Raw genomic sequence first — 25993 nt, forward strand, 5'->3', positions numbered from 1 at the left:
GAAGACAGATTCCAGTAATGCTCTGCTACCCGTTGCTTGTCTGTCAGTCATTTTGGTATCCTTTCATTACGTAAGACCTATCTCTGCTAGCTGTTACCATTAGCATGTCTTTCTATCCTTTGCTCTTCTAACAAAAACTTCCCTGAGCTGCCCAGTTGCACTGAAGCATGCCTGATGGCCTGCAGGCAACTTAAGGGAAGTTCCTTTAAGTTCTGAAAGACAGATGGAAATCCATATATTTTTCCAGTATCAAACTTAGTTTAAAACAACTGCTGGAAGTACAGTTATAGTAATCTTTGTTACATGATTTTTAATACTTTAATAGCTTTTATGTAGCATTCAAGTGCTAATAAGGAAATGCAAACTATCTTGTGTGTGACTACACATCATCCTTCTTGTCTTTGAAGGGAACAGATGTGTTTTTGTAAATGGCAAGCTCAGTATTAGCCAGCAGCGTACCCTGACAGCATCCTGGGCTGTATTAGCAGGAGAATAGTCAAGACATGAAGGGATGTCCAGTTTTGGCACATCCAGTACAGGTAACATAGTGATAAACTGGAGTGAATCTAGTGGAGAGCCACCAGAATGGTCAGGGCTGGAGCACTTGCCCTGTGAGGAGAGGCTGAGGAGGGAGTTTGTTCAGTCTGGCTGCTGCAGTACCGAACAGCAGTGCCCTCAGTGCCTACCAGGAGGTCACCGGGAAGATGGAGCCAGGCCCTTCACAGCAGGGCATGGTAGGAGGACAAGGGAACATCAGTTGAAACAGGAGATTCCGCCTCGGTATAAGGAAAAACTTTTTCACTACAGCCAAGCATTACTGTGGGCAGTCTCCATCCTTGGGAGTTTTCAAGACCCAAGTGGCTAAAGCTTTGAGCAACCTGGTCTGATTTCATAGCTGACCTTGCTCTGAGCAGGATGTTGGACTAGATACCCCCTGAAATCCCTTTCAACCTGAATTATTCAATAATTGATTTGCATTTGCATTGTTGAGATCTTGTTTTTAAGGGGTAATTTTACTAGGCAATACATGGAAAATTATGCAGCAATATGCTGGCCTCTCATATTTAGATTTTGATTATTTCTTAAGTCACTGCAAACACCAAGACCCTTCATTACATTAATTCTTAGGGGAAAAGTTGCTTTGCTGTCCGACATTGCTAACTGTAGCACTTTTAGGAGCACATCCTTGACGATAGCAAGGTATGCCTGTACTTTGAACTCTGCTTATCAGGAAATCAAACCTGTTACGTGTGATATAAAGGACATACCAATCATTTGTTAAATTATGGCAGTTTGAACTCTAACCTTCTGACCTACTCTGCCAGACTTTCAGTGGGGAAAATGGAGGGGGGGGAGCAGTCTCTCTACTGATACAATAGTTACATATATCTTTTCTTTTTCAGATGTCAGAGGAGCTTTGTCTGATGGTCTCCCAGTTAGCTCTTATCTGAAAAGACTTTTCCCTACTTTCTCATTTTTCTCCCTGTCCTTTTCTGGGAAGCTTCAGTGACAACATTTCCTTTACTTATTTTTTCCTTGCTGATCATCTAAAAAGCTCCTTTTTTTCATCACTGTATAGAATGGAATTTTAGTTTTGATATTACTAATTACATACAAGTTACATTTGTGGAATTCAGAACTTAAATATTTGTATATTCATTTCTGACTGTTTTAAGGACATATATGGCATTCCAAACATTTTTCTTGTTTGTAGCTGTCTGTGGGTTTAGTGCTTTTTAGATTTTATTTGTTAAAAGGAGAGAGACGTTTCAGTATTGTTGTTGTCACTTATATAACTGCTGTTCTGTCAATCATTTCGCATTAATTTTTTCCTCTTTTGCATTAATGGAATTAAAAAAACATACAGTAATTAACTTGTATTAGGTATATATTTACATCTAAAAGTATCTTAATTTTCTATTAAATCAGAGGAACAGCAGCATATACAACAACAGATGATAAATGCTATTGTGGAAGGTAGAGGATAAGATTGCTGATTCATATTTAAGTTTATTTTCTTCTTAAACTGTGGAAATTTTTATGTTTCTAATGTGTAAAATGTGACTTGAATTTCATTATTTGCACTGTTATCTTTGTTAATCTTTTAGTCTCTGGGTTTACTGCAAAAGTTTTATCAAAGTTGTACGAGATGGTTAATTGCATTTTGCTCAGTAGTAGTTTGTGTATACGACTACAACATATCTGTATACCCATTGCACAACCCATAATATTCTTTCAAAATATCCTTGCAATCCAGTTTTAATAATTAAATTTTATTTTAATTTGGGTTTTAATTTTAATAAACTGCTTATGCAACCTAGTTTGTAGAAAGAGTAGCAAAGGGAAAGGGTTGGAGAAAAAAAGTAAAGTATAGGCAATTTACAGATTGATGTGTTCACCATGTAAATAATGTAAATGAATAGAAAAGGTAACAAACTTTGTCAACATGAACATCCAGAGAGTTTATTTCCTTGAATCACCTTCCTCTTGTTCATTTATGGTTTAGATTTGACGAATATGTGTATATCAGAAGTTTTCAGTAGCTCCTTTTCAGTGTCTGCAGAGGTTTAAAGTTTGTGACTTAAGATATTTTAAAAAATAAATTAGTCAAAACATCTACTAGCTTTAACAAGGAAGGTTTTATGATTTTTTTCAGTTTGGGTTTTTTGTGTGTGTGTATACTTACTCATGCATATGCGTATGTGGATGCAGTATTCTCTTTTCACAGTGACAGCACTAGTGTGGATTGATTAATTAAGGAAAAAGAAAAAAGTCTATTCCCTGGAGAGGATCTATAGCATGATGGTAATATTGACTGATTGTTTACCTCAAGAATAGCACGTAAATTTGGTAGTTTACTTATAGTTACGTCAAGCTTCTTTAATTATCAGTCTTACATTTGTTTCAGCTACTATCTTGAAAAATTGTTGCTCTAGAACATTCGGTGAAGGGAATGTATGCAAATATGCAAAGGTCCAGTTGTGAGCTGAGAGGGTCAGTAATGCTACATCAAAATGCATTTGAGCCATGTAAAGTAAAACTACATGCACATATTGGCACTCTGGAAACTCCCTGAATACTGAATTACCCCAGCAAGTAATAATCACTCTATCCAGAATCACAAGAAAGACCTGAAAATATTTATACTGATTTAGCTGAATATCTGACAGAAAATAACCTCTGTGGCTAGTGGGAGTGGAGAGTTTTAGAAGATATATTTTTGTATGTTTTATCCAAGAGGAAAAAACAATTCAAGCAACAATTTCAGAGTCTTTCTGTAACTGTTGACTCCGATTTCTTAGTTTACTTGAACAATGAAGAACAGTGTTTGCAGTGCAATAATAAAAATGTAATGAACAATTTCTCTGGCTTCTGATATTGCCCAAATCTGTTCAGGTATGTTTCATCTGCTACAATAGCAATTTGTTTCAGTAGTATTCCAGAAACACAAATACTACTACTATTAAAGAATATTTTCATGAAGTAACAATATTTCTTGAAAAGCTAATACTTGATTTAAGGAGGTAAGTTGTTGAATCATTATTGAAATTGTATGGTAGCTTAAAAAAAATAGTTATGAACAGCAGGAAAGAATGATCAAGCTAGACAATTCTAAGTGTATGTTACAAATTTGAAATTTAGTATAGAGTAATATTAAAAATTGATGCTTTTTTTAGTGTTTTATAGCAAGGAAGTTGCTGGCATTTTCTTCATTGAGGTCTGTTATATATTTCTCATGTCAAAGCCTCTCACAGTTACAATTCGAATTAATTATTATCTATACTAATCAATATACATTATTGGGGGATATGTCTCTCTACTATTCCTTGCCTTTTTGTTGATTTAGTACAAAATTCAGCTTTGTGAACGTGGCAATTTTTGCAAGGACTGAAGTGAAACATGAAATAAAATTACTGGTTTAATAAAGTTAATGGTTTGGGATGTCATAGGAAATCAAATAGAAAATAACGTTCGCAGAAAATGTGACTAAAGACATAATGAGGTTTTAAAAAATATGCTTCAGGGTTTTTGCTCTTGGGTTAAAATACGTACAATAGGCAAAGCCATATTGCAGAGCAGGGACCCTTTTCAATCTGTCACTTCAAAGTGAATTTTTTAAAAAATCGAAGTATTTATCTGTTTGAGCAAAGATGTCATTTAGGCAATGAGAAATCTAATTGTGCTTATTCTGCTGCTTGTCTAGATTTACGTTCCACCACCTCAGTTCAGCATATTTCTCATACTTTCAAGGTGGAAGACTTTTGCCATTTTATGTGCTAGTGCACACAGATGCAAAAGATAGCTTCGTGCAGTGTATTGAGGCTGTGCCAGAAACAACAGAACTGTTCAGCTTCTTCTGACTGCTTTTGGCTTGAGGTAGAGCTGCTGGTGTCTGCATCCTTTAGCTTGGCTATGTTTGCCTTTAGATTGTTGTCCGGTACTTAGGAGAATTCTATGAAGCTATTTCCTTTGGTATCTTCTCACTAGGCTTCAGAAAACTCATTTAATAGCCTTCCTGTTTGAAAAAGAGGAATCTTTTCTCTGTCTTTTGTGTTATTTTGAAGTTTTATTCAAGGTATCTTGTGAGGCAATAATTTTCATTCTTGGATTCAGAAACTAGATATCGCTGTGCCTACGTCTCCTGAAATAACTGATCGGGTAGGTATTCTCTGACTAACCCTGTATACTGATGATTTCTGTTTCATGTTTGTACAGTTTTTCATAGATTTAGAATTCATCATCCCCAGAAACATAAATGAGAACACAAGGATATACATCTTGACTAAGATATATAGGCAAAGAGAAAAGCAACTACCATTAGACTTCTAAAAATTACCAGGGTGACTCTGTTCTCCTATTTATGTATCTAAAAAAGCTTTTTTGAGGACAAAACGGTGAAATTATATCCCATTCCTTATTATATGCTTATTGGTTTCTTCAGATCCTTTCTTTTTGTTAAGAATGCTGTTATTAATATCTCTATACTGATAAAGTTGTTATTTGAATAGATTTTGTGTTTATTTCATTGAATCAAATAACAAAAGAGTTAACTCAATCAAGCTGCTGATTACTTAAACCAAGTAATAACAGTCTAGGCGAGTGACTCTGAGCAAGCTAAGCATGCATCAGCAGCATTGAATTAACACAGAGTAGCAACCACATCCTGTTTCATTTTTAATAAAAGCATGACAGGAGTTGCTCATCTTTTTTACGGTAGCCCAAAAGTAAGCACGCACTTTCAGGGAGTGGAGGACTGGATTCAACATCCATCAGAGCTCCAGGACTGGGAGAAAACTCCCTAGTGAAGGTTTATTATGAAGTTCTCATGACTGAAATACAACTCCCAAGCACAGGCTAGGCTAGGCTGAAGCAGTCTCTGCCATTACTATTGAAGCTGTATCTCGGTGCAGGAGCAAATCTTAAGTTTCACAGTGTCAGAGTCAAAAGGAAGCACAATTGCATAGTCCAGAGACAAGGAAACAAAGATGGATTTCAGTCCCTGCCAGTCAGCATGTTTTAGCATATGTATCTAAAGCAGACTCATCTTTTGTAATGTTCATTCTCCCAATTCTTAAAAGGGATGGAACACTCATTGTGGTAATTAGGTCACTGTAGCTGTCCTAGTGGAATAAACACAAAGATAAGCAGCTACCTTTATAGTAATTCATCAAGATGTGCCTTTTATATGTATATTCTACAACCCCACCTTTAACTTTGCTCTTTACCAGTTGTGTTACAGATTAGCGAGATCTGTGCAGCAGCTAACCTGTTTCTTCCTCTGGCGTAAGGTACAAGAATATATGTGAAGTATGCACGTTCTCATCGGACACTGCAGGGAAGACTGTCCAATCTAGTATACACTGGGCATTAGTCTAGTTAGGGTAAAAATAATATATGCATTCTACATACTGAAGAACTCCACTTGATGCATAGGTAATTTGGGGTTTAGGTGTCCTGAAACTACAGTTAGTGTAAAACAGCTGTTTATCTTGCTGAATCTAGTTGTTTGGAACTAGCACTTCCTACAAACTGCAAAATAGTATGTGGAAGTGTTGCCTCCAAGGAAGTTGTTTCAACAGAATGAGGATCAGAGGCCAATACATAACAAATGCTTAGAATGCTGCAAAACACAAAAATCTGCTTTGAAGCGAGCAGCTTTAAACAAAGCTTCTAAGCTTTCTCTCTCAAACAGATTTTGCTAAACCACATGCAAAAGTACTGTATGTTTAATTACTTGATACGAAGCAAATGTAACATCTGGCAAGAACTTGCATGTTAAATCATGTTTACCCTTTAGCATTTAAGCTATATGTTTCTGGATTTTTTTTAATAACAATCTAAAACAGGAATACTGTGCTGAAAAAATTCTCAGCATGTTATTTGGGGAAAACAAATTTTAAGTGAAAACTATTTCAGCATACACATTTTTCATTGTTTAAACAATTTGTAGATGGCATGCTTCATCCTCTGTTTAATCATTATACTCAGAGCTTTTTTGCTTTTGTTGGAGGTATTTAAATTGTTGTTACTAAGTGCATTGTTATTTTAGTCCAGATTAGAAATAATTTAACATATTTGATAGACGTTAATGAAGCAATAAATGGTACAAAAGACTGAAAATGCCTATAAAGTTAGTGTAACAATCTCCATAAAATACATGTGTTTAAATGAAGAATGACAGTTTTCTTACCCATTCTGTAGTAAATATTAGAACAGACTTTCAGTTTATGAAACCGGCCAGATACACGATGCATCAGACTTATATTCAGTGCTTCAGAAGCTGAGCAATGAAAGCATTTGAAACTAAGGATCAGAGTTCCTACGTTTTCAGTTACTTAGTGGGTAGTGTGTGTACTCAATTCATGGGAAATTTTTGATTCCTCAGAAACAAGCCAACCAGTTTTTAGTACCAAGGATCAAAAAGAGAACCAGTGAAAACAAGATCCTTTGAATGCCCATGTTTGAACTGGAGTCTCACAGTTTGCTACATGTATGGACAGCGTATGTGCAGTCTGTAACATGACTGAATTTAATTTAGGCCTATCTAAACTGCTGTTACTCCTTCGGTGACTCCAAGTGGCACAATGAAGAGTAAGGAAAATTCTGTTCTGTACTTTTATACTTAGCTTTGGGCTCTTTGGCAGTGAGGAGGCCTTAACAGCCAGACTCAGTTGCAAAAGGTGAGGAAGTTAAACTGGGATTTGAACCTCATATTGAAAGAAGTACGGGTAGGATTTGATGAAGGAAGCCAGACTATGAGGGTGATGTAGGAATAGAGAGAAAGAAAACCAGCAGATGGAGAGTAGGGCTATAAGATAGCAATGGAAGCTGAATAGGCTAGGAACATGGGTGAGAAGAAAAACAGATGCATGCCCCGAGTAGAAAGAATGAAAATAGAACTGGAAATCAGGAGAAATGTGGACAGAGAGGGAGGAGGGCAGGAACATTAGAGGACATGTTGAGGCTGCAAGTGGAAGGTTTGTGATAGGACGGGTTAAGGAGGAAATGTCTGTAGCATTTAGGTTTCTCTGCAAATTTGGCACTGAACCAAAGCACAGACATTGTACAAATAGGAGAGTATATTGTAATTACTCTGACGATCTTAGATCTGGAACTAACCCATCTGTGGAATCAGGATGATTTCACAACTTGCAGGGTTTTTTTCCATTTTTAAACTTGGAAAATAATGTCTAAAATATATCCTAAAGAGCTTTAGGTTGGTATAATCAAGTTTGCAGAATTAGAAAGGGTTGGTATTTTGTATGATTTTGGCAGGACTTCCTTTGGAGGATGTATTATTTGTATTTACTTGCTTGGCATTCTTTCCTATTAACAAGCTTAATACTACTATTTGCTGCTTCTTGAATGCTTAATTTTACAAATTTATTGTCTTCTAATGTACTTCATTGTTCAATTACACTTTTGAGGAGTACTGCTGTACATCTCGGGTTTTGTTAATGGGATAGACAATGGTAAAAAAGAGTCTGTTTCTGTTAGGTAAAAACACATTAGAGTTGCTATCTCAGTACTTATGGAATGCTTGTAAGAAGTTGGAAATGTTAAGTGAATCTCACTTTACACACATATATGATAGAAATCTCTGAATATTAGATTAGGCTGTGTTGGATGTGTTTTGTTGTTCCTCCATTCAAAAAACAGTTGGCTGCCATACTTTCTTCAGTGTACAGACTACATGATTTTACCATGAAATCTTTCACTTTACTCTCATTGTATGTGTATTTTGAAAAGTTACTATATCATTATCCACCATTTGCAAAAACAGACTCCTCTGATTGAAAAATCTTAAAACCATCCTTACAAACCAGAGTTTAAGTCCCTCTCTGAATATTCTCTCTTCTACTTTACTCTAGAAATAACCTTTTTGATAACCATTGTGTCACTCTGCTTTAGCAAACTTCAGGCATCATTGACTGGTCATCCTAATGGCACAGAGACGTAATGAACTTGAGACCTCATTCCAGATGATTCTTACATGTGGGGATTTTTCATTTTTTTTCATTAGCTCAATCTGTAATTTCCCTTTCATTCCCAACCCTCATTCTTCTGTGAGACAAAAACCTCTATTCTTTCACTATATCAAGTTTGCTAAAATTTCTTGATGGAGAAAAATCCTGCACACCTGCATTCCACTATTTTTCTCCATAATAGTATTAAAGCATAGGCTGGTTTTGTTTTCTTTTGTTTTCCCTTAGAGACCATCTGGGCAGATTAAGGAATGTATTTTGACATTGTGTTACATGACTGTATACACACATGCACACATACTTGTGCTGAAATAGTAGCCAAGAAACCAGAGGTACTATTTGGCCAAGTAAAAGCAAATATGACAAAAAACCTCTGGTGCTACAGTGGAGGAGTTACTAGTGAGCTCAACAGTGTAGTAAGGTCAAAAGAAAACTGACCCTTCATAACCTTACCAGAACAAAACAGATCATGCACATGTAAGCTACTTCAAATTTCCAAAACAAAGTACAAAAATTTTTTCTGAAGTTACTGTTCATGACTGGGTTGATAAGCATGCTCTGGAAGCACCCAGCTGATTGAGTAGACTTACAAAATCATCAGTGAGCTACAAGCTTCTCTGTAAAGTATAGAAAGTAGGTATAGAGAAGAATGCATAGCCTATGTTTATGCATGTTTCCAGTGTATAAGCTCTGTACAGAACAGATCATTGAACCTCAGACTAATTTAAGGTCTGAAGCTGTGTACAGGAAGGCATTGCTATTTAATTTGTATACAGGCAGAAGATATGAATTTGTTGTTGAAAGTCAATAAATAGGACTTGTAGATAAATTTCATTTGTCTGTTGCATTGCATATCAGTTGGCTGGGTGACATGTATCTTTGTGAAGACTTACTCATTTTGGAACAAAACAGTCTACCCAGGATTGTAAACCATGTATATAGGAGAACAGATTTAGCGTCATGTCTGCAGCTGATCATGTACAAAGTGTGGAGAATGTAAGAGTACTGAAACATTTTGTGTGGTAAAATGGAAATGGGAGCATACAGTCAGGGAGAAGTGATGAAATGCTTAAAGCATCAGCACTTGAAAAGCATCCTCAAGCAAATTTGACAGCAGTAGTCGATAACCAGCTAGATAATTGGCGTTTAGCAGTTTGAGTGCAGTAACTCTGAGAACAAGCATAAGAAAATTGTTTTCAAAAGAGTGACCTTTTCATGAGCTTGGTAGGCCGAACTTCCAGACTCTGCTCATGCAGCTTCTGTAGGAACAATCTCATTCATGCATTGGACTGTTTACTCATACACGGATGTCTACAGAGTGATTATAAAGGGCTTCATAATGACACCTGTTTGTTCTGTTCCAAGTTAATTACAGTGAAAATTGCTTCCTCTTTGTGCCTTAGAAACATTTCCACATCTGAAATCCTCAGGGAAAATATTTGAAGTAATCCCCTTCCTTTTGTTAAACCCTCTCAATCCCACCTAAAGATCAGGTGCTAAATAGGATGGAATTGTGTTGCAACTGCTATTTGACAAATGACAGCTAACATTACAGCCGTGCTGGGTTAGAGTAAAGGTTTAGCTGGCATTCTAACAATTTGTTAAGTGACTTCTGTGTGAGAAGAACCATCTTTCATTTAATAGTTTTCAAAGGATTTCTCTGCTGCAAGTTTGTTCAGTATCCTCTTGAGTGTTAATTTTTAGCATCCACAGCATCTTATGGTAAAGAATTTCACAGGTTTTGTTTGTGAAGAATGACTTCTATTTGTTTTCATTCTGCATCTGCTAGCTTTATAGATGCCTTCTCATTCGTCTGCTGGAAAATACAGTTGATTCCTATTCTCATTCTCCATGCCACTTATGATGTTACAAGCCTCTCTTATTTCTTTTCCTTACACCATCTCTTTTCCAAGTTGTAGAGTCCTAGCTTAAGTAATTTCTTCCACACAGTGCAACTGTGTAAGTGCATGATGTTGCTGGTTGTCAAAGGTAATCCTTAATTACCTTTCTCTGATGCTTTACCAGTTCTGTTACATACCTTGTGAGGTGAGGTACTAGAATGGTAGTCAGCATTCAGTATGCAGGCAACAGCATGGAATTGTAAAGTGACGTGGTGATTTCTGTATTCTCTCTATTGCTTTCACAGTAATTCCCAAAATGTTGGTTTTGACCATCATTTAAAAGTGAGCCAAAGTTTTCGTGGATTTATCTAGTATAACCCCAAGATCTCACTCGTGAATGAAAACAGTCAGCTAGGAGTTCATTTTGTGTATATGGTTAGGATCACTTTTACAACCTCCTTTGAATTTCATATGTCATTTAATGCTAAGTTTCATAAGGTTTTCTGCTGTTCTTCACATCACCCTCACTTTCTACAGTCCAGTAATTCAGTATTCTATCAGCAAACTTTTTTACCCTTCTTTTTTGAGATTGCCTGTCAAGTACAATGAGTAGAATGAATTAAGTGCACTTTTAAGTGGAATATTATTTATCTGTCACCTATAATTACTGTATAGTGATATTCTCAAAAGTATACTTCATTTCTGCTTTTTGAGAAGGACCTGTGGTTCTGAATGACTGGAAATTAATACACCATTGTGGTCTGACATTTCTTCATGTCTTTGGATATGGGAAAAAGCAGTGTAGCCCATATCTATGATATCTCAAAGGGTTATCCCAAGGGATGCGCCACTGATGTCTAATACCACTTCTCCCTATCGCCTGTAACATAGTGGTGAAGACAGGAGACAATATCTCCTTAGTATCTCTCCCATGAAAAGACTTCAGTGCATACGTTTGTGTACTGAGAAAGAGATTCACATTGATCAGACATTTTTAAAAAGTAGAGTATACTGTAAGGTCATTGTCATTTGATTGTGCATTAACCACATGTTCAGAAAAGCCATGGACTGAGTTTTCTATGTGCTGTGTTTTGTTGTCATTATAGTATTGAATTTTCCTTATGGTGTTTCAAATACAGGTTGCAATAGTTACATACATAACCATACTAATACTTAGTAAACTCTTAGAAATACTGTATTAATTCCTGAAATTTATACCTGTAATGAACAGAACTAGCATGTATTCTAAGTTTGCTTATTTTTGAATCATCAGAACTGTTTTCTTTTTTTTTTTCTTTTAGATATAGACAAATGCAGCTTGGCACAGAAAGCAAAGTAGCTGAACTTCTTCACCAAACTAAGTTAAAGTCCTTCGAAAGTGAACATGTTCAACTCATGCAACAAGAAACAGCTAAAAATCTTTCACAATGCCAAATGGAATGTGAGAAATATCAGAGAAAGCTGGAGGTATGTTATACGAAGAGACACGTTACAGGGTATTACAGAGTTGTTTTCAATTAGAATGGAAGATGGAAAAGCTTGGGGAAAAAGTAGCGAAGAACATACATGGCTGAGTTAGTATCTCCACCAAATTTTGCTGAAGCAGAATCTAATGACAAAGCTTATTAAGTTTGACCAGTTCAATGGAAAAAAAACTTGAGAGAGGAAGAAGGCAAAACAATCTCTTATAGACAGATGTTGAAGACAGTACCTCATTCACGTGAGATATATATATGCTTGCATCACAAAGCTGCTTGTGTCAGTCTATGTGATTATTGTAGAGAAAGAAAACAGTTATACCAGAACAGTTATAGTGAATTCAGTATCAATATTAAAAAGTAGTATTTGTAATAGCATTGTTACATAGTAAAAATGCATTTTATTGATACACAATTCTGGGACAAATTTTTACAGCTAAAGAAGTCAAGGAGAGCGTGGTGTATACAGCATTGAAAAGACCTAACATTGCTAATCCTGTTGTGGTGGGTTGACCTTGGCCGGCTGCCAGACACCCACCCAGCCACTCTCTCATTCCCCCTCCTCAAGAGGACAGGGGGCTAAATAAGCTGAAAAAGCTTATTTTTGGGGTTGATATAAAGATAGGGAGATCACTTACTAATTACCATCAAGGGCAAAACAGCCTTGACCTGGGGAGAATTAATTTCACTTATTACCGATTGAAATAGATTTGGATGGTGAAAAACAAAGACAAAAACTAAAACATCTTTTCCCAGCCCCTTCTCTTCTGGGTTTAACTTCCTTCCTTCATTTCTGACTCCTCTACATCTCCCTCCCAGAGCAGCGCAGGGAGGGATGGGGAATGGGGGTTGGGGTCAGTCTGTAACACCTCCTCTCTGCCGCTCCTTCCTCCTCACACTTTTCCCCTGCTCCAGTGCGGGTCCTCCATGGGCTGCAGCTTCCTTCAGGAGAAAATCTGTTCCTGCTTGGGCTCTCCACGGGTTGCAGTTCCTTCAGGGCATGTCCACCTGCTCCAGCAGAGGGGCCTCTATGGGCTGCAGTGTGGATACCTGCTCTGGAGTGGTCTTTGATGGTCTGCAGGAGGACAACCTGCTTCACCATGGTCTTCTCCATGGGCTGCAGTGGAATCTCTGCTTGGGCGCTTGGAGCACCTTCTCCCCTCCTTCTGCACTGACCTGCGTGTCTACACCAAGGCTGTTTCTCACGCTTTTTTCCCCTCACTCCTCACTGCCATGCGCCATTTTTGTCCTTTCTTAAATACGTTTTCCTTGAGGTGCTACCACCTTGTCTGTGGGGCTGAGGGGTGCCCTGGGGTGGGCGGGTTGGAACCGGCTGGAACCGGCTGTGTCCGGCACGGGGCAGCGCCCCTGCCGCCAGCGCCTGGGCACCTGCACCCAATGCGGCTATTTACGTAGAGTTAAATAGCTTGGACCTGTTTATCTCTACAAGCTTAGAACTGATTACCTTTCAAACATGTACTTTCAAAAATGTGTCATATGCTGTTCACCTGTTTTAGTAGTGGAAAGGTGTCCAGTATTTAGCAGAGCAAACTTAACTTTAAAATAAAAATTCTTCATCTGTGCAAAGTTAGTCCCGAATTCATATCAGTGAGTCCAATTTGTGAGATTTAAATGAGATTCGTAGTGTATGTAAAACAAACATCAGTATACAAACTGGACAGGACAGAATAAAAACCTTTTTTCCAAGTGCCAGCTATAGCAGCCTTCTTTTTTTGCAGAAGGATGCTGTTCTTCAAGTCCCTGCGTTCCTAGTGCTGAACCTGCCTAGGGTGTTTACGAAAAGGAACTATACTGTGGAAACAGAGCGTTTTAGATAAAATGTAATTTCTTGTTTTGTCTGTATTGGGACATTCAGATCCTGGCTGATGAGGTTGGTTGTGGTCACGAGTACTGGGAGTGCCAGTTTTGCTAGACTTTGAGGTTGCTAAACAGATTTTTAGTTGCACAGACATGTCTAAACTTTGAGAAGATAGTTAAATTTGAGTTATATTTCCATTTTCTTTGTGGATATTTATTTGATCTGATAACATCTTGAATATTTGGCATTCAATTCTACTAACACTTTTGGCACTTCCTTTTCTCTTTAGAGAGATGCTTTGAAACCAATGCTCTTAAGAACTGTTCTTGCAGAATTTAAATATTTGATGTCTGATGCTTTTACTTTTGCTCCTTTTGATTGAATTCTTGATTTTTTAATTTCCTTTCTTATATATAGTATCAATGTATTAAGGGTTTTTTCTTACCCTTCTTATAGGACGTTGATCTTATTTAATAATGTAGTCACTAGTATTTTGTGGCTCAGCTGCAGCTGCTTTGTGAATGAACTCTTGTTTTTATTTGGATTTCAGCATAGAGTAGTTTCTCTTCTTATGCATGCTAAAACTAGGAAACAGATGGTTTATATGTTGCCAAATTTTAAACTCTACATTTATTCTTCTGTGACACTAAACCAATCTTTGAGTGGCTTGTTTCTCTAAGCATTGTGCATTCTTTAGTGTTTTTGACAGTGAATCTGGTATTACTGCTGTATACACTGTGCATACATTTCTGTATCTCAAGACCTATATTCCGTTGTCAACTTGAATGTTTGGGATTTTTATTTGGGAAGTTAGTATTAAACTTAGCTAGAGTACTACTTTAGTATTACTAAAGTAACTATTTTAGTTGCTACTATACTTACCAAGAATTTTCTTATTCCAGTTGGTTTTATAATGTTTATGTTGTCAATGTTGTTTTCTATTTGCAAGCACTATATCAAGCTTTAGTTCTTATACGGACCCTCATAACTTCTACTTTTGAATATGTGCTTTTTTTGTTTAAAGGTCAGTGGATTAAGTATTTACATTAGTCCTGAACATTAATGGCATATTACCTTTCAGTAATAAGGAAATAATAAGAATCTGGTATATCTTAAATACTAAATTTTGATATTTGTGCATTTACCATTCTGTAAAGGAACCTTATTCTTTTAAACTGATGATTGAAATCTGAATCCAGTTAAAGCAATGAAAATAAATGCATTTACACTGTTTTGACTGCTGTGTATTAATTTTTTTAAGCTGTTACCTTGCTTTTCCTAATTCTCCTTTAAAATTCTTGTAGCTTTTTCAGAGAGATTCTTAGAATTACTAAAGCCTTAGGAGATAGGCATAAGTTATACGACCTGAGAGTGTAATCTGTGCAAGATAATATAGTTGAAAAAAATAACTGATTTTTAAAGTGTTTTAATCTTTCCTGTGCAAAAGTTACATCAAATATTTAGTGTCATACTGCTAAGTATGATACATGTATTATATTTTGCCTCTTTCATAAATAGCTGTAATGCTGAATCCCTGATCCTTCCTTTATTCATTCTCACAGGTACTTACTAAGGAATTTTATAGTCTTCAGTCTTCTAGTGAAACACGCATTATTGAACTTCAAACACAGAATTCTGAGTTTCAAGCAAGGCTAGATACTTACGAAAAACTTGAAAAAGAGCTTGATGAGATAATATTACAGACAGCAGAAAGTAAGTTCTGTCACAAATTGTACTGTATCTGTAGGTGTTTCTGGCATTATGACAAGATGTCTTGTTTCTTGTGACTCTTCAAAAGTATTACAGTGCCTGTCGTTCTCCCTCCTTCTGCCTGACAATTAAGATGCAATAATTAATTTTATAGAAAATATTAACGACGGGTTTCTAGATGTGTTTGTAAATATGTATCAAAAAAACATGAACTTAGACATATGTATATTAAAAATCATCTCAGTGTTTCTTTTCCCCTCATTTCTCTTTTCCTTATTTTAATCATCAATTATAATTAGATATGGGTTTTAGGATTCTCCTATTAAAGTATATTTTGGATACCAGGAAACCCTCTTTGTTGACAGACAATTATAGGTTTCATAATACAGTACAATGACTAATGTGAATTTTTGAATGATTTGGGGGGGGAAAGCTCTTCCTTGTGTTGAATTAATAATAATTAGACATGAAGTAGTTGCTTGTGGCAGATCAGTCTATTCCAAGTACTAAACCCTGCACTGAGTTCAGGCCTGATTACTCTTGGAAGTTTTTGTCTCTGTTTGGCAAAAGTAACAATATCTGTTCTCAAACACAGCAAAATTTCTGTGAGATCTCTATTAATTTGATTCTCAGTCTAAATGAATCCACAAAGGAATTAATTTCTAATTTGAAACTAAGACTAAATCTTGAAGTCGTTTACCCTGCGTGTAAACAGAGTAGGACCTTTTAACATTTCAAACTAATTCATATATCTTCTTGTCCTTTTCTCTTTCTTTGCTCCTCCAAAAAATAATTACAATTTATAAATAATGTTTTCCAGGTAGAAGATCATTGTATAAGCTTTATGTATAAACAATAGTGTAGAGCAAAGTATATATTACTGGGATGCAGTGCTGTCTGGGTATCTTCAGTAATTAGACTGTACATGCTTTTTTATTTTATACACTGCAGCTTGTACTTGTTAGAATGGCATGACTACCCAAAGGTTCCAGTCTGACCGTAAGCATGTTTGCTATATACATGCTTATGTTTTAGTTGGTAACATGTTTTTTGAAGTGTATATATATAAACTTGCCTAAGGAGTATTTATGTATTAATACAGGATTTTTGGGCCTTACCTTCATTTTTTCCGAGGAGAAGATAGGGTTCAGAACGCTGGTTTTTGTTTACACTGATTTACATTTTCTTACGCATCTTGGGATGGCAGTAAAGTTTTTTACAGAACTAAATCATTCTTAACTTCTTCTTATGTATTTTAATTACTATTTATATTCTGTGCTACAGAACATGACTTAAAGAAATGAAAGTTTCCAAATGGACTGTTCTCTTAAAATATAATTACTTTATTTTCTGATTTTGTGGGAGAAAAAAGGGAGTTGTAGTTCAATATTATTTCAATATACTTTCTATTTAATAACTAACATTTTTTTCTTACTATTATTATAGTGTATTTGATATTGAAAGTTAGGATTAATACTAATTAAGACTGAATTCCAGCACCAAAGTGAACATCTGAGGAAAATCAGAAGAAATAAAAGTATTTCTTTTTTAAAAACACTTTGAAGGAGAACACAGACATACTTCCTCCTGTGTCTCAAATTATGTCCTGGTATTTACATGTCATAAATAGCTGAAGATAGAAAAATGGTTAAAAGAAGGAAATACAATCATTTCTCAAATTTAATGTGTTCTGGAAATACTCCAGTCTATCTTTCAGAGAATATAATTTAGGCTGAAGCACTGTGTGGAAGACGATCAGAATTTTCCATGGACTTTAGTGAGAATAAGATTTTACTCTTCAGTCCTGTGGTCACTTCATTATATTTCAATACCATGTAATATTTTTTTGTTCTCCTTGAGTTACAAAGCCTCTGCTGTTTTACAATATTTGGGGGTGCTGGTGGGGGTTGGGTTCTCTGGACTTTTTAATAAACTGTATTTGCACATGTGAGGTGGCTTTTGTCATATAATCATATAAGCTTTTTATTTTTTTCTTTGGAGAATGCGCATGTGGAAGAGATCACTGAATTGTGACTGTTATTCCCTCATCATTATGCCTCACTTTATTAATATTGAAATAACATGAAACAGCCTATTCAGGAAACTATCAAGAATTTATGTAGCCACTCCTTACAGCTTCTGCATGGTTTCCACATGAATAACAATAGTAAACTTTCTTGGCATTTGTCTATTCTTCCTTTTCAGGGTAAAATCTTCACTTCAGGGTATTTTTTTGTAGACTTGTTGTTTGATTTTTCTTGCTCCCATTGCTTAGTATCTTTTAAGAAAAAGGTTTAGCCTATCTGTATCCTCACAGTGGCACTTTTTTGCAAAGTAGTATAAAAAACTGTTGTTAATATGTGTCCCCCTAACTTGTAAAAGGTATATTTTACACCACAAAGTCAGGCGAAGAGCCTGGAAAGACATAAAAGAAGACAAGGGAAGCACACACTGGTACAGAACATTACTTTGGCTTGGTATCTACAGCATTTCCAAATTTTTTTTGTGTGTGTCTTCACTATCTGACATTTACATGGACGCTACTGACAGATATGAATTTATAGGGCAGGATCTTACTGACATTTTTCTGAGACACACAACACTGAATTTGTAACCAAAAAGAATGATTATGACAAAGGCAGGTTAAATTATTTTTTTATGTTTTTCTGAACCAGATGTATTTAAGGCACTGGAGAATTCCCTGTCATAACTAAGACAGCCTTGAAAATCTGAAGTTCTGCTGCCTTTGTACTGCCACGTCAGTAAACTTTTTCTGTCGTACTGGAATTTCTGTATTGTTTTTCGTGTAACTAGATATGTGACTTATCACAAGTACTCTACTAAAGGCTTTTCTCTTTCCAAATGTGTATTAAGAATCCATGTTTAAAATAGCATTAAAAGGGTATTAGACAAGTGAGGAAAGAACCCATTGCATTGTGCAAGTTGTTGAGAGGAGAAGGTATTTCTGATTTTGAGGCACTTGAGCATTAGGAAAGATGAGTCAAATAGGACTGTCATGTCATTTCCTAAATTTGTTTCTCCTCTTCCCAACTACTTGATTCATCAAAGCTCTTGTGTGGTGCCTGGGCTGGTGTTCCCTTGTCCTCCCTCCATCTCTCACACCCCTGCCACTCCCCCTTTCCTCCTCCTCCTCTCTGTCCCCCTCTCTCTGCCCCTGCCTACCTCCCACACACACACTTCTTTTTTTCTTTTTTCTTTTTTTTTTTTTTCCGGGCTCACTTTATTTTACAGGAGAGAGGAAACCTGAATTACATGAGCTGAAATATTAAAATCTGTACATGTTTTAATCTTGCTGCTATTGGGTTTTCTTTTCAAAGCAATTCCAATGTGTTTTAAATCCTTAGAAATATGTTTTCAGAAATCAATCATCTATGGAGGCAGAGATTATTTTTAATATTTTTATTTTGCATAGACATAAGAATCTCCTTCTTGCCCTTCCCTGAAGATGAGTATGGCATTTCTTTTCCTCAGGTTATCAGAAATTTCTGATCACCACAGTCTTTCAAAAATGATAGTGAGCATCCTCACAGTGTCATCAGCTCCCTCAGCAACCTCGGATGTGTCCCTTCTGGTCCCATGGACTTGTTTATGTCCAGTCGGCTTAAGCACTCCCTAATTTTATCTTCCTCTACTTCCTCATGTACACATAGAAAATTAATTCTTTAGAAAAAAAACCTAAACAACCCAACCCTGTACTGCTAAATTAAACTTATAGTATTAGTGTGTATTTTGTGACTACACCAATAATATGAATATTCAAGGACACTGAACTCTTTTCCTTTACTTTCTTATTGCATAAGTCTTATGTTGATTGGAAAAATAAAAAGTGAAAAGCCTGCTAGTGTTGTAAGAAATTAATGTATGGCACTGTTTTAATGCTAAGTGTGAACCAGATTGTTCCACTCAGGTCCAGAGATTATACCAACTGAAAATCTAGCTTCTAGAAAAATGTTTGTGCATGTGTATAATTATAAATAGAATTGCTTAAAAGTAAGTTCTTGCACTGTAATTTTGTTCTTCAACAGTACCTTTCTGCAATTTTTTGCAGTGGAAAATGAAGTTGAAGCTGAAAGGGTTCTCTTCTCTTATGGGTATGGTGCTAATGTTCCTACAACAGCCAAAAGACGACTGAAGCAAAGGTAAAAAGTGCCTCCTGAATTCACTTGTTCAACATAAAGTAAATGAAGATGTGCGCATTATGTTTTGTCTTAGAATCCAGCTAGTTTGATTAATATAAAGAGGTTTTTTAATGACTTAAGTGTACAGAAATAGAATGAAGACTAGGACCTGTTAATGTGGTTGACGCACATAAATGAGCGTATACGTATTTTTCTCAGTCATTTTAAGATCTTTTTTCATTGTCTTTCAGAAAGATGAATTTTACTTGTATAAAACTAAAAAGCTGTAAAACCAGACTGGTTAAATTTTTTACATTTATATAATAGGAAATAAGTTTTTAATAAGCTAAAAATGATTGTATGTGATTGGAACAAAAACACATCTGTCGGCAAATTAAGAATGCCAAAGTTTCAGAGCATCACTATTTCATCTTTACAAATACAGGATCTGATTCCAGTTATATTTCTTCAGTTTGCTCTGATAGCATTTGATCAATAGATAAAAATGATGTGTAAGCTGAATAACATACTTGATCATAGTCATTTTTAAATAATAAGTTTATATTATTGTCGTGGTTTAACCCCAGCCGGCAACTAAGCACCATGCAGCCGCTCACTCACTCCCCCCTCCACAGTGGGATGGGGGGGTGAATCAGGGGAAAAAAAAGTAAAACTTGTAGATTGAGATAAAGACAGTTTAATAGGACCAAAAAGGAAGGGAAAATACTACTACTACTACTACTACTACTACTACTACTAATAGAATATACAAATTGAGTGATGCAAGAATACAACTGCTTACCACCTGCTGACCGATGCCCAGCCAATGCCTGAGCAGCAATCCCCCCACCCCAGCCCCCCCAGTTTATATACTGGACATGACATCACATGGTCTGGAATACCCCTTTGGCCAGTTTGGGTCAGCTGTCCTGGCTGTGTCCCCTCCCAACTTCTTGTGCCCCTCCAGCCTTCTCATTGGCAGGGCACGAGCAGCTGAAAAGTCCTTGACTTAGTATAAACACTGCTTAGCAACAACTGAAAACACCAGTGTGTTATCAGCATTCTTCTCGTCTGAAATCCAAAACACAGCACTATACCAGCTCTAAGAAGAAAATTAACTTTATTCCAGCCGAAAGCAGGACATCATGTATAGCTGGTTTTTACTACAAGCATTAGTTTGCTTAGTTGGTTTTGTCCTCTTAACCCCCACCTTCTCCATGACAAACAATACTTCAAAAATTCTTGATGAGAATTAAGGGCAAATGATGATCTGTTCATGTTTACAACAAAGATTTATGGGCCACGTACTATTTCTTCTGTCCTTTATATTTGTTTTCAAGTAAGTGTTGTCGATATGATTATCAATCAGATTAGACCTGTTGTGCACTGAGTTACATATTGCTGACAAAAATCATAAAAATTGTATGTAGTACTTAACTTTGGCACGGCTTAATTTGCTCCTTCATGTTTTTAAGTCTCTTCCCTAACTTGTCAGAGAAGTGTTTAATTTCTCTTTTGTACTAGAAGGGATCTTAACACACGTCTCATATCTCCTAAATAAAAGTCCAAATAACTAGTTTGAAGAATGAATTTCTCTTTTTCTCAGTTATTGTTTACACAGTCCAATCCTCCTTGTAGGAGGAACTGAGAGAACCAACCTCTTACCTGAAATTCTCAACAGCATTCACTAATTCCTCTCATAAAAGGCAAAAATAAAAGATTGTCTGTATGAAAGGGTAGATTTATAACACAGGTGAAGAATATTAAGACTTCTGCCAAATCTAAAAGTGTATTCCCTTTTGCTGAGGAGAAGGTGGAGGTTATGACTGGTCAAATTTTCAGCGAAAGTTTATATGCTACTGTCTAGCTTTACACACTCTGAGCCTCAGCTTAAGGGTGAATATAATCTCCCTGTTGGTCTGCTTTAGACCACTTAGACTTTTACAGATTCAGGATCATGGTCAAGAACTGGGTAACACTTTGCTATCCATTATTTGGAGACCAACAGTCTTGTATCTTCTGTTTTGGATGGTATGTATTGAGAGTCCAAAATCTGAACTGGAGTGACTTCTCCCTTTCTTCAATATACAAGTGTCTGAAAAATGGCACACATTTTACTGGAAGGATAGATTGTTGTGGAGAGCCATTAGTCCAGTGGTTAAGGCACACTAAAAAGTGGTATTAGCCCTGTATGTCTTCCTCATTTTTAGAGCTCTGAATTTCCCATGTCATGTTGTGAAATTGATTGGTGACTAGAGTACCTAAACATGGAGGGGTACAGTGATAAATTCTCTATATACACTTTTGATAATAAGCCACCAAGTTGCTCAATCCTACAAAGATGGCAGGATTCATTACAGGATACATAAATTTTGACATCTAATCCCAGGTTTAACATGGAGACTTGGCATCTAACTTCCCATTATAACTAATTTAGTTCTAATCAATACAGTCAATGGAATTTGGAGTACATTTCAGTTCACAATCCAGAAGTCCATTTTAGTGGAATATAGTCAGACTCTGCAGACTGTATGGAATAGGACTAAATGATTAATAACAGCTTGAACAGCTAGATTAGATGTCTGGAAGTAGGCTCTGCAATTGCATACTGAATCTTCCCATTGCTGCCTATGGAAATATGCTATTGAATTGATGATAAACTCTTTTGACTTTTGACATGAAACATGCAAGTCGTTGAGGATCTAATTTTTTTAACTAGGGTGTTTAAGTAATTCAATAATCCTTTCTCTTCACTTCTAAGTTAATTTGTGGATCTGCGTAAGAGTTTATATTAAAAAAAATGGCAATAACATTTAATTATTTAGCATATTAAATGTCAGACAAAACAATTTTGCCTCTGTTTTGAAAATGATAAAATACTACATTTTTCAGTGTTCCACTACAAAATATATATTAATGTGCTTTTTTTTAAATTATTTAAGGAGAAGCCAATTACAGTGATTCCCTAAAGTTGCTAAAAAGTAAATACTCGTAATTAGTTGAAACATTTTGACATGATTACTGCAATTGTGTAGTATTGTACAAATTATATAGGTAATTACTTTGTAAGAATTATTACAATGGCATAACTGTGGGAATGCTATTTCACTGCTGTTAAATGTAATATTTTCATTGTTTTTCTAACTTTGACCATTCTGTATGTTTCACTATGTAGTTTATATATATTAGTATTTGGTGAAAAATTAAGGCAATCAAGTTCTGAAGTATAAATGTGAGAATTTCTTATGCATATTTTGGAAAAAATTCAACTTGAGCTTGCTTTTCATTGGCACAGTGTTCACTTGGCAAGGAGGTTACTGCAGCTAGAAAAGCAAAACTCATTGCTTGTAAAAGATCTGGAACATCAGAAGGAACAAGTAACACAGATTTCACAAGAGGTAAATTACTGCTACAAAAAAAATCAAATCTGTAGAGACTATAAACATTGCAGAACAGCTGTTCATAAAATGAAATATTTTCTAAACAGTGTTTATTATCTATTTGATGTAAAAAAATTGCCTCATAATTAACCAGAACTCTATGTTAGATGTTTTCAAATAAGTTTATATTGTATTTTGAAACAAAGATGGAAAGTGGGATTACTTTACAGGCTAAACAAGAATGTAATCCAGACAGACAACGTTCTGATTTCTGAACAGAAGACCAGCTAGCCGAACTAGTTTGTTCTCTTCGATAGTTAATTGTTCAATGAATACCTCATTACTTTTTACACAGCTCTTCTCTTAAATCACTTTTGAAGATACTTCTCTAAATTCTTTTCTACATTGTTCAGTTCTTGAGTCTTTTGAATATACAAATCTAGGGAATGTTTAACATACGCTGCTTTTTAAAAAAGCTAAAATTAGTCTTTTTTTTTACTTTGCTACAATGAGTTTAATTTCATGATCTTTTAATATTCTGTATATAATACCTGAAATCACATATTACATTGACATGGAGAAAAAACACTAAACAAAACTCAGCTTGAAATCTCCCAGAATTAGGGCGAACTAATTTTTTGAAATATTTTAAGATTGTCTTCTAAGTTTTTCTCATAGGAACCAAAGAACTTCTAGATTTGCTATTAGATATTGCCACCATATGGAATTTCTAGGCTGACTGTTTCAGGAATGTGGTTAACAGTTTGATTTTTTTAAAGCCATGGTAATTCTAAATTAGGATAACTACACGCAAGTACTTCCCAGTGCAACTACTTGCATTTCCTACATATTTTAAAATTACATGAATTTTATATATTTTGTATGTGTAGATTTATGATTATATATATTATTTCAGTGAAAGATACATGAACAGTGAAGTTCTTGTATGTTTGGGGTTTTTTTTTAACCAATAATGCAATTTATTTGGATTCTTCTTAAGTAGTAATTTGTATTTGACTAAAACATATCTTTCAAATCTTCTTGAATTGAAGACATCAAGAGATTTGTGAATCTAATGTTATCCTTTGTATTTTTCTCTATCAGTATTCTTTCACTATTGTTAATAAAATCTATGCTTTATTTCCCACTTCAGTCTGTCTGGTTTCCACTTCAATACATTTCTTCTTACCCGCACTGGTTTTATATTTGCTTCTAGATCACTGATGAAAGGTTCAGTACCAGTGACCTTAGTTCAAATTCCTGCAAAATTCCACTAGAAGACCTTCACGTCGTTTTTTGTTCTCCCATGAGATGTCATGTAGCCCTTTCTCGATCTTTTATCATATAGTTGTATATTTTAAATCAGAATGTCATCCAGTACGAAGTTAAATGTCTTGCAGATAGCTAACGCACAGCTACTAAGCCTATTAACATCAAACTCATAAGGTTAAATAAAATCTTTGAAGACCTGTTTTCTATTAAACTCATGTCTGGCATTCAGGTCTGAATGCTTCATCAGATTTCTTCCCCCCCCCCCCCCCCTTTTTTTTTTTTAATTTTTTTTTTAATTTTGCATATGATTATGGGCCATTTTGTTTGATAACAATTACTTAAGCCATTCTGCTTGCCATCCTTCAATAAGTGCAAAAAGAGTTTACGCTTGTTGTTAATGGACTGGAAAATAGTTCATCATTCTCATGTTATACAAACTGATCATCTGACTTCTTTTCAAACAGAGGGCAAAAAAATTTATTGAAAACTTCTGTGTTTTCTTCAGCATTATATACATTTTTACCATATCTCTGCCATAATGGGTTCTACTGTTTCTAGGATTTATTGGCTCCCATTTTTTTCATTCTAAGAGTTCTATGCCTGCTAGTACCAACTTTCACCTTGAAGTTGTAGCTCCCATTGTAAATTTTCTGTATTTCATGTTTTATACTGATTGCTATCTATTATCTTTCTTTATATAGTTAAAGTTCTTAAACTTCTGTTTGCTGTCTTTACTGCATCCCCTGAGCTAAGATAGATTGTTACTCCAAACTGTTGTCAGTCTCGAATTTTCTTTTTTAAGAGCAAAACAGAGATCCTGTAGACTACAGCATGCTCAGGTAGCCCATTATTATTCTTTTGATTGACAGTTTGTTCAGTTGTCTAGATGAAATCTAGAACATGGATTGAAAGTTGATGCCAAAGTGAGTGGACTAACTTTTCTTTTGAACTTGGATTAAATACTGGTATTTCACTGCAGTATTTATGATACAATTTTTTTTTAAGCTCTTTCAAAGAGGGAGGAAAAGAAAAAGATTGCAATAACTACAATGGATGCTCTTTCTAAGATTCTTTTTTTGGACTGTCCTCAACCAATTGCTGTTGAGCTTTATAGAAAGGAATCATATTGATCTTCTGGAAAGTCCAGCATTGCCAACAAGAAAATACTGACTTCTCCATAATTTCATTCATTTGATGGAATTCTGATATAACGTGTCTCCTTGAAAGTTTGAACCCTACGGAAAAGCTCAGCTGCTGAAAAAAACTTGTCAGTCTTCAGTTAGTCCCATTATAGTTTGTCAGGCTTTATTTAACTGCAGGATCCTATCTATTTTCAGGCCGTGATAAAGCATTAGAAAATAATTTTCTTTTAAAGTGCTCTTTCTGTTGCTTTGTATAGCAGTGACCTGCAGTGTTAAAGTAGGTATTGAGACTTACTTCGTACTACAGGCTTGTTGACCATGTCTAGGACAAACAGAATAAAGGAATTCTCATGACCTGATCCAAGAAAGATCCTCAGCTAGCAATAATCAGTTTATTGCCTATGCAACTCACTTCGTGTTACTCTCACTTTAAGTGAGTGGAAGGCTATATCAGCTCCTGCAAAGTAGTGCAATTACTACATTTAGTATCCAATCTAAATTTTGGAATGAATTCACTTTGTAGAGGTTTTGAACAATAGTGACAGAAATGATGGATAGACAGTCTCTTGTGTCAGGAAGGCCAGTGTGGTCTTTGGGTGACTTAAAAAGCAAATACTGCATCAGTATACAGTAAAAGTGATATCCTAAATAAAGAAATTTACAAAGCTGATATATTTGGCTTGCTGCTGAATGACTTTTTTGAGCCTTCATCGTGACATTGTATTT

The 25993-nt window shown here is 35.6% G+C and overlaps 1 protein-coding gene across 1 annotated transcript in view; it reads left to right on the forward strand.

Annotated features, from left to right (window-relative positions):
• The window catches only part of PIBF1 (progesterone immunomodulatory binding factor 1), a 122130-nt gene that overhangs the window by 62419 nt on the left and 33718 nt on the right, over window positions 1-25993 (forward strand). Inside the window, exons 11-14 of the mRNA XM_010575252.1 lie at window positions 11629-11794; window positions 15187-15337; window positions 19404-19494; window positions 22769-22871. Coding sequence (XP_010573554.1) covers window positions 11629-11794; window positions 15187-15337; window positions 19404-19494; window positions 22769-22871 — 511 coding nt within the window. The remainder of the gene's footprint in view (window positions 1-11628; window positions 11795-15186; window positions 15338-19403; window positions 19495-22768; window positions 22872-25993) is intronic.

The sequence above is a fragment of the Haliaeetus leucocephalus genome, unplaced genomic scaffold, assembly GCF_000737465.1.
Source record: "Haliaeetus leucocephalus isolate CR32 unplaced genomic scaffold, Haliaeetus_leucocephalus-4.0 Scaffold462, whole genome shotgun sequence".
Lineage (NCBI taxonomy): Eukaryota > Metazoa > Chordata > Aves > Accipitriformes > Accipitridae > Haliaeetus > Haliaeetus leucocephalus.